Consider the following 9608-nt stretch of genomic DNA (forward strand, 5'->3'; position numbering starts at 1 on the left):
TTGGGGGGGCGTGTTTGGGAAGAATGAGGCCACCAAGGGTTGGGTCTGCCCTTGTGACTGAGAGCCACTTGCCTTTCCCCTCCCCCCAAGACCCAATTTCCCCAGACCTCCAACCCCTATCCCCAAGACCCGCATTTCCTGACCGAGGCTAGCGATCAGGCCTCCCATCCAAGTCCCTCCTCCCAGCTAGGCCAAGGGCGGAGACTCCAGGCGCCGGGCTGGCCCGCAGGTGCGGGGCTTGGGGAGGGGGGGTTGCTCAGCAGCTGGTGTTCGAGCAGCCCCTTACCCCTCCCCCTTCCTGCTCCCAGCCAGAGCCTGCTTCCTGTCATCCCCGTCAGCACCCCAGGCGGGGGAGGGGACAGGTAGTGGAGGAAGCGGAAAAAGGGACTGTGCAGTTGGAGCGTGGACAGCCTCGGGACTGGGAGAGCCGAGGAGAAATGGCGAGGGGAGGAGAGTGGAAAACACAAGCAGGGCGGGAGGACAGCCCCCACCCCATCCCCCTTGAAAGCCAGAGGTAGGAAGAGGGCAGAGAGAAACCATAGAAGAAGAACAGAGGCAACCGGACATAACCAGGGATGAACAATTCTGAGAGATGTAAAGATGCCAGGTCAAAGGTCAGGGTAATCGGAGGTGGAAGGCTTGATGTGTGCAGAGGTAGCGGTCCACCAAGTGAAAACAGCCTCCATCCCCACATTGGGTGAAATTACCCCCAAGAAAGGAGAGAGAGGTGGCTTCTACAGCCAGAGCTGGGTGTAGGGCTGATATGCCCCTCCCTTGGGAGACCCATCGCTCCCCATTAAAGGGCAAAAGATGAAGAGGGGCCAGGCTCAGACCCTGCTGGACACTGAGCAGTGAGGGGCATGGGTCGGACCCCATCTCTGCCCTTTGCTTTCTTGGCTACAGCTGTAGAGACAGCTTCTGCAGCTGCCCTAACCCCTTACCCACCTACTGGTTGTGGTTCAGCCTTGGAACCTCTGCCCAGGGTCTAGGTGAGAGTCAGGGGACCTGGGAGTGGAGGCACCATTGGGGGGGGGGGTTGCTCATAACCAAGTGCTAATCCCCATCCGGCCAAGGCAGGTCCAGAGCCTCACTGACCTTCTTAGAGATTAGTCCCCATGGCGACCTTGGCAACTCGCCCCCTCACTCTGGCTTGGTGGTGGTGTGCAGAGGCTGGTTGGTGAGGGGAGGGATCGAGCCTTTCTGAGGCATCACAGGATCAGAGTTGTCAGGGTTAAGAGCCCCCCCCCCCCACCAAGATAAGCACTTAGGACAAAATTGGGGCCTCAAGAGAGGGAGTGACCGGCCCAAGGGCACATATGGAGCCAGAAAAACCCCAGGACCAGAAGGCAGGTCTCCAGTTCCACTCCCAAGTGCTTTCTCCAGAAGGGCAGAGGAAAAGAAATTGAGATACCCCCCCCCCCTTCGACCTTCCCAAACCTCCCAAACTGAGATCAGGAGAAGAGTTACTTGAATGCTGGGAGGGAGGAAGGCTCCCCATCCTGAGGGCTTCTACAAGGCCAATGTGGGAAGGGGCCTGCAGATCCCAGAGCTGTGTTTGCTGCCCTGACTCCAGCCTCCCTCCCTGCTAGGCCTGGGGGTGTGGGGAGCAGGGGGAAACCAAGCAGCAAAGCCAGTCATAATCACAACTACAAGGGCAATAATAGAGAACATCTATTGGGTAAGTAGCACAGGCCCGTTCTGTTTCTACGTGCTCTTAAGTCTTCACAACAGCTTTTAAGACTATGGTTCCCATTTTACAGAAGGAAAAACTGAGGAGAAGAGTGCCAATGATAAGCAGTGGAGCTTGGATTCGAACCCAGGCAGCAGTGTAGGACTCCAGGGCACTTTTAAGCCTCCAATGTGTGTCTGATCCTGGGCAGGTGACTGAACAGCCTTCTCTCCTTCTCTCGGACACTGGTGACCATGGAACGGGATAGGTGGGAGTGTAAGTGACAAGGGCATACTCCTGCGTGACTCCGACACCCAGCACAGAGGGGCATGTGGCACATTTTATTAAATGTTTGAGGAACAAATGAGTGAATAAGCGTCTGCCTGTACATGAGTGTGACTTTGGGGGTTTGTTGAATCCTAGGAGAGTGTTCATACTCTCCTAGTCTAAGTGTCCCGGTGCCTGGAACTGCGTGAATATGTCTTTGCAGCCCTCTGCCCCCCCCCCCCCATGGCTTTGTGTCTGGGGAGGGGGTGAGGGAGGAAGCTGCCTCCCATGTCTCTGGATGGTAGCCAGCCCCGTGTCCCCACTGAGGGACAGAGAAGAGGGGCTCTGTTTCTAGCAGGGAAGGACAATGGGTGTGCGGGTGGGCCTCCCAGCCCCTCAGGACCCCCCCTCTTTTGGGCCAGCTGTCGGACCCTGCCTGGACTGAGCTGATCTCTCATTCAGTTATCTCTGTCTCCCAGGAAACCAGACCTCACAGCCCCAGGGAAGGTGCTAGTCTGCAGGTTCCGGGCTCCAGACCTGGGTGGGGGTGAGGGGAGGGAGGAGGAGCAGGGCTGCAGAGGAGAGGCTGGTGAGGGGACCTCGGGAGCAGGAGGGAGCCCTTCACAGAATTTGCATCTTCAGTCACCAAAGCCCTGGCTGATTTCCCAGGGAAATCAGGAGGAGTAAGGGATGGGAGCAGTCCGGCTTGAGGAGAAGACATTGGCTGCCCAGCAGGACAGAGAAGTAGGGCTGTCCAGGGATGGGGCTTTAAGTGAGAGAGATGTCTCTGGGCATTCTCAGGGAGCCTTTATATGGGATAGAGACCTGGGTGGGCACCCAGGATCAGGTTGAGGGGTTCTTTATCAGATCTGTATGTCCACGTATGGGAAGGGGCTCTGAGTGAGATCTGAGGGTCTCAGATACTGAGGATACAAGACTGAGTCTGAGAGTTTCTCTGTGGGATCTTAAGTTACCATGTGGGATTTGTGTTTTGGTAGAATTGTGGGGAGGACGGTCCTGAAGATTTCTCTATGGGAGCAAAAGTCCCCATATGAGATATGAGATGAAGGACTGGGGGGGGGGATGGGGAGATCTTTGAGGGTGATGAGATCCCTATGAGATCTTGAGGTCTCTTGGAAGTTTAGATTTGGGGACACTATTTTTTCTTTTCTTAGCTTCCCCCTCCACACCCAAAGGCTGAGGCTGTGGATGGGGAGGAGGTGGGGGTGAGCGCTGAGCTGGCAAACAAAGCCACCTGTGCACCCATCCTTCAGGAAGCTCTCAGTGCAACTGATCTAGGAAAACAAACAGGACCAGCTGCCGGGGGAGGGCGGGGGCTAAGAGGGGAGTGGGTGGGGGGAAGCTGGGGGGCTGGAGCTGGATCAGCCTCATGGAGAAAGGAGGCTGGGAGGGGGTCCATAGCACAAAAAAGGGACAAGTGTCCCAGAGTCCCATTCTAGCACATGAGGCAGGGCCACCTGACAGGCCCTTCTTCTTCAGTGGCTCCTTCTTCCCTTTTTCCGCAGCTTGGAAACCCAGAGCCAGGAGGAAGGTCTGGGGGATGTGGGGACCCTGAGAGAGGGCTAGACAACTGGCTACTGGTGGCCTCGTTGGGTGTGCCCATTTCTGAGAGAGCTGGTCACAGACAGCTGGAACTAAAGGTCATGGGCTGGGGGCCCCCACACACCATTTTTCTGATGAGGAAACTGAGGTACACAGGAGGGAAGAGGCTGGCAAGTGCCTCACAGCTTCTTAGAGCAGAGCCAAGATCAGGATTTTAGGCTAGAAAGGTGCCCTGTCTCACACGAAGGGTCTCCACCCCAAGTCCCAGCTGGACAGCTCATTCTAATCGGGACCTCAGCTGTTATTACCTCCCCCACCACGCGCGCGCGCGCCTCTTGTAGCTGCAGCGTATAGTCCTCTGGCCAACAGCTGGATTGGAAACTGCCCACCCAGGTGGAACCCTGATCCCAGGGCCGCGCCCAGGCCCCCAGCTCCAGCTCCCGCAGACGCAGCGTCCATCCTCTGACAGACACCCGCTCACCCTCGACGCTAACACCGGATGCCCGCGTCGCCGACCAGCGCAGACGCACAGCCAGACGCTCTCGCTCCTCGCGCGCGCCGCCCCTCGGACCTCAGCCTCCCACCGACTCCCGCTTCCATCCCACCCTACCTTGCCGGCTTCCCACCCAGCGCGGTCCGCCTGCGCCTCCTGGCGGCCGAATCCAGAATTGCCCGATAGAGACGGAGGAGGGAGGGAAAGGGAGGGAAGAAAAAATTCGGTTCTCCCCTCCCGCCGCGTCTGTAGTTCCCACTTGTGAGCCCAAGGGCAAGGGCCAGGACACGAAGAATCCAGAACGGGCTCTGGCCTCCCTCGACAGTCTGGGTTTCTCCCTTATGGATTTGGGGGAAATTATTCCCTATTTGTATTTATCCAAACGCCCTCTGGGGTAGGGAGTTGGGGGACTGGGCGTGCTTCCGACCCCATCCTCCAGTCAAGCCTGGCTGTGGTCGTCCTTGCGGTGACGCAAACCTTACTAACCTGGATTTTACTCCTCCTGTTTTAGGGCGCTTTACTCTTGGCATTCACCTTCATATGCCATATGACCCTCAAGAGCAATTCCTCACCACTGAAGAGAGACCCAACGGGGGCTCCAGTGGCTCCCAGCGCTTGTTCTCAGCACTCCATAAGTAGAGTGAGCAAACCCTTACCTTTGCTTTCACTGGAGAATTTCCTCTATGCTCCTTCCCCCATGGACATTTGGCCCAGCCTGACCACCTTGTTCCCTCACTCAATTTTTATTGAGCACCTGCTCTGTGTCCAGGACTGTGCTGGGTTTGAGGATAACAACAAGATTGATGTGACCCCTGCCTCCTTTAATGTAGCTTACACTCTAGTAAGGGAGACTCTCAGTGCACCCACGAACGCTCATAAACAAAAGATGATCGACTTTACAGAATGATAAACACTGTAAGGAAAAGAGTCTGATATGATGAACAGTAAGTGCCAGGAACAGCATCACCCAGGAGGTAACAAATGAACCTGCTTGCCAAGACACTCCAGGTAGTGGGAGGCTCTGAGGTGGGAATGAACGTGGCCATTGGGAGAAAGGAGGGCTGGCCAGCATTGTAGATTGCCAGGAGCTGGGGCTGCTGCTTCTGGCCAATGAGTCCTTTTAGTCACAGGACGTTGAGCAGTAAGAGCATTGGCTCTGGAGTCAAGGGATTTAGGTTCTAATGGTCCTCTGACACTGGCTGCGGGAATGTGGAGGGGGGCCTCCTAGTGCCTCAGTTTCCACGTCTGTATGTCCAAGCCTACCTCACTGGACTGTTGTTGAGTCTATGAAGGCACTTGGCTCATGGGAACAACAAAATAGTAGTTCCCTTTTCACTCTCCCCTCCACTTCTGCTGAAATACCCGTTCCATTAAGGGAAACTCACGATTTTGCCAGAAGTCTTTGTGCCTTATTGACGGGTATGGCTATGATGGTTAGGAAATTCGGCTGTAAATTGGGAGGAAATGTCCTCCCTGCAGCTTCCGTTGGAGGCCCCAAGCCTTTCCTCCTCCTTCCCCGCCCCACTCTCTACCTTTCTCCCCAACACACACACACACACACGCGCGCGCGCGCGCGCCACTGGGATTGAGGACAATAGCCTAGAAACTTCAGGTCCCGACCGGAGTCTCCAGAGCCGGGAACTCTGGCGACTGGGAGCGTAGCGCTGAGGTTGAAACATTCTACCTACAGTGAGCCGCTCCCTTAGTTACTATTATTTCTAAGCGTTTCCTAAATCCGCGCCCTCGGTAGGGCGGTTTACGTTTCCTGAGCTCAGCGCCGCCTTGCGGCGAGTCCTGGTTATTGCTTTCTCTTGGCCTCTCTGCCCAAGTAAACTCCGGGAGCGCCGAGCCGGGAGTTGAGCGCTGGTCTGGGAACTCAAGCTTGGGAGGAAAGGAGCCACAATGGGAAAGAAGACCGAGGGTATGAGGAAAGTCTCTTGCGGAGAGCCGCGTCTGATCCCGTCCAGCGTCGCTCGAAAGAGGTAGGAGGTGGAGTTTAGACGTTGGATAGAACTCCCGAGCCTCAAGTCAAGAATTTGAGGTCTTAGCCGGGTGGCCTGGTACCCGGGTACCCTGGTACCCGGAGGTACCAGAGTGGCCTGGTACTTCCATCACTAAAGGGCTAGGCCAGGGAGGGCGCATTCTGCCCAGAGGTCGCGAGCGCTTTGCCTGACTCAGGCCCCCCAAAAAGAAAAAGCGGAGTCAGCCTCAGCTGCGGCGGGCGCAGGATGTATGCCTCAGCACTTTCTATTGTGATTCCCGAGGGCTGGGGCCAGATTGACTGCTTTGGGAAAGGCCTGGGCTCCCCCAAAGGACACCAGAACTGACCGCAGCCTGCCCGCTGACTCAGCTCCCCCACCCCAGCGAAAGAGAATGCGGGAGGGGGGCGAGGCCCATTATAAAGACCCGCACGCCCGGCCCACGCGCAGCCTCTCCGATTTCCGTCAGTACAACCCTCACCCCACCCGGTGAATACTCGGGCTGGGTCAGGGTGTCTCCGGGGCGGGGGAGGGCGAGGTGACGGAGTTCCGCTAGCAGCCCGGGTCCAGCCAGGTGTTCTTCACCCTGTCCCAGCCCGGGTTGGGCGGGTCTGGGCCCCGAAGGGCGCCTGTCAGACGCTGAACCTTTGGTCCTGCCCTTCTCGCCCGCAGCGGCATGAGCAGCGCCCCCGCGCCGGGCCCGGCGCCCGCCAGCCTCACACTCTGGGACGAGGAGGACTTCCAGGGCCGCCGCTGCCGGCTGCTGAGCGACTGCGCGAACATCGCCGAGCGAGGAGGCCTGCGCAGGGTGCGCTCTGTCAAGGTGGAAAATGGCGCGTGAGTGTCGGTCCAGGAACCGCCAGGCTGCGTTGGGGGGCGCCGGGATCCCCTGGCCTAAGCTCCAAGCCTGCGACCTCAGCTCTCGGCCCTCCTTTCCCTAGACTGTTAGCCCTGCCTGGGAGTGAGCGACCCACATAGGGAATCCCTTGGCCTCCCCAGAACTCGCCATAAGACAAAATGTGTGAACCAAAGAGATAAAGGCGACGGACAACACTTTGCGGGTGCCGGGTGGAACCAGCCTGAACCCTGAAGCGGTTCCTAGTGTAGTTATTTCCTATCCAGAGTTTTTCTCTGTGCAGTTAGATGGCTCTGCGTTAAATCCCTTCCTCGCGCTCCACCCTGGTCTCTGAGAGCCTGGGGCCCCCTGACTACTGCAGGTTGTTGCTATCACGAGTCGCTACTGCAGGTTGGGGGACGGGGGCGTCCTACACCTACCTTTGCAAGCACCTAAATCCTCGGGGTAGGAACTCTTGGTTGGGTGATCTTCAGAAGCTGGAAAATTCCTTCCAACCTGCGGAGCCTAAGCTGGAAGTCTGGGTCTCTCAAATCCTGGATAGCAAGATTTAGGGTCTTCAGCTTCTAGAGGAGGCCAGATTGCCATGAGCTGTGTAAGTCAGGGTAAGGGCCTGGGGTTGAAGAAAAAGACTGGTTTCAGTCTTCTCTAACACAATAGGGTTGAGAGTGGGGAGGAAGGTGTGAGGCTGGGGTAGATGCCTCCCACGTTCCTTTATCTTTCCCCAGTTGGGTGGCCTTTGAGTACCCCGACTTCCAGGGACAGCAGTTCATTCTGGAGAAGGGTGACTATCCTCGCTGGAGTGCCTGGAGCGGCAGTGGAGGCCATCACAGTGACCAGCTGCTCTCCTTCCGCCCGGTGCTCTGCGCAGTAAGCACAGCAGCCCCCCCACACACACACAACCTAGCTCCTAGCTTCAGACCCTGACTCCACCATGGCACCTCAGAAAGGCTGTCCAGTCACTGTATGGGGACATATAAATACAATTCCTAGATGGGTGGTGCCGGCATTACTTCCCAGAACCAGAAGTATATCTACAAGTTCAAAAAGTGGGCCCAAGTCAGGTACCCAAAATCAGCACCACGGACAGCACCAAGACTGAGCTTGAGCACCTATGGATCTTCACTTCGTGTCCTCCACACCTATGAGAGAGTGCCTCTGTCATCACACAGTCCTGTAAGGCTGGGGTGGCTGCTGTTAGCCTCATACACAGGTGTGGAAATGGGGCTCAGAAGGAGCCTTCGGACACAAGAGTTAACATGAAGACGAGACTAGAACTCAATTCGGGGATCATTGGAGAAAAGGGGTCAGTCTCTGTGTGTATGTATGTGGAGTAAGGGTTGGCAATGAATCAAATAAGTCCCTGGAGGGCGGGATCTCATTTCTCACTTGTGCTGACTTAGGTACCATGTGTTGAGGCCTGTGGCTGAGAGGTAGAGGGCAAAGAGCAAATGCTGACTTAGCTTAATTTCTCCATTCCAGGAGAGGAAGACTCTAGGGCTATGGAAGGCAAGACCCAACCAACACTGATCCCTGCCCTGTCTGTTCTGACTCTGTCATCCCTTAGCTGGATTCAGTCCTTTGCGAGACTGTACCCAAGGTCCTGGCCAGGAGATTGAGTAGTCAATGAGGCCTTTAGGAAAATTATCTTGGTTAATGGGCCAAATTTCTCTCGGGATCTCTGATTTGCCTTCTGCAAATAGGTCCATATTATAAGATGCCCTCTAGCCTTGACCTGGAAGGGTCTCTGGGGAAACCCTCAGTTTCTGCACCTCCAGTCAAAGCCACAGAAGGGACTAGGCTGGGGACTTCTAAACATCCCAGCTTCCCAGATTGTTATGGACAAGATGGACTGATTTCTGGGAATGTCTGTGGAGCCAAAGTGTCTGCACAGCTGTGTTGGGAGGGAAGATGGGGAAAATAGGACTGAGGATGTACCCATTAACACTTCTTTGGAGGGCCTGACCTGTCCACCACCACCTTTCAGAATCACAGTGACAGCCGTGTGACACTGTTCGAGGGGGAGAACTTCCAGGGCAGCAAGTTTGAACTCAGCGATGACTACCCATCCCTGCCCTCCATGGGCTGGGCCAGCAAGGATGTGGGTTCCCTCAAAGTCAGCTCTGGAGCGTGAGTCCTGGGACTGGAACAAAGGAGATGAGAAGAGAAGGGAGGCAATTGTCATCAGGGAGGGAGGTTGGGAAAGGTGATGCTGTGCTAAGAGACATGGTAAAGAGATGCTGGGAGCTGAGAGATGGGGGAAGTGAGATGATGGAGACAGACTGTGGGGTCAGGCAGTAGGAGATAGGAGTCAGGGAGCCAATGTGGAGATAGAGGAAAGGATTTTTTAAAAGATGGATGAAGAGGCAATGGAGGGTGGGAATAGGGGACAAGGGGAGGACTATGATAAGACCTGGAGCAGTGGGCAGGGCAAGAAGAGATCCATGTAGGGAAAGTTGAAGCAATGGTTTTGGAGCTGGGGGGCAGGGGCTGAGAAAGGAGGGCTACTAATGGGGGACATTGGTGGGGATGCAGGCAGAGGCTGCTTACCACCCTTGTGCTCTCACTGGCCTAGGTGGGTGGCCTACCAGTACCCAGGCTACCGGGGCTACCAGTATGTACTGGAGCGGGACCGGCACAGTGGGGAGTTCCGTACCTACAGTGAATTCGGCACACAGGCCCACACTGGGCTGCTGCAGTCCATTCGAAGAGTCCAGCATTAAGCTTCACTGCCTTGTAACTTCTCCTGAGGACCCTCAATAAAGGCTCCTGAACCTGCCTGCC

At 56.2% G+C, this 9608-nt stretch overlaps 1 protein-coding gene across 2 annotated transcripts; it reads left to right on the forward strand.

Moving 5' to 3' along the window:
* Nucleotides 1-3477: 3477 nt before the first annotated feature.
* On the forward strand, nt 3478-9608 carry CRYBA2 (crystallin beta A2). 2 transcript variants are annotated; one of them, XM_059168022.1, is made up of 5 exons: nt 3478-6460; nt 6644-6808; nt 7553-7694; nt 8812-8954; nt 9400-9608. In XM_059168022.1, the coding sequence occupies exons 1-5, from the start codon at nt 6366-6368 to the stop codon at nt 9545-9547; spliced, it is 693 nt and encodes a 230-aa protein (XP_059024005.1). In that variant the 5' UTR covers nt 3478-6365; the 3' UTR covers nt 9548-9608. The 2 variants fall into 2 exon arrangements, with proteins under 2 accessions (XP_059024005.1, XP_059024006.1); XM_059168023.1 differs by having other exon boundaries at nt 3478-5974.

The sequence above is a fragment of the Mustela lutreola genome, chromosome 3 (assembly GCF_030435805.1).
Source record: "Mustela lutreola isolate mMusLut2 chromosome 3, mMusLut2.pri, whole genome shotgun sequence".
Taxonomy (NCBI): Eukaryota; Metazoa; Chordata; class Mammalia; order Carnivora; family Mustelidae; genus Mustela; species Mustela lutreola.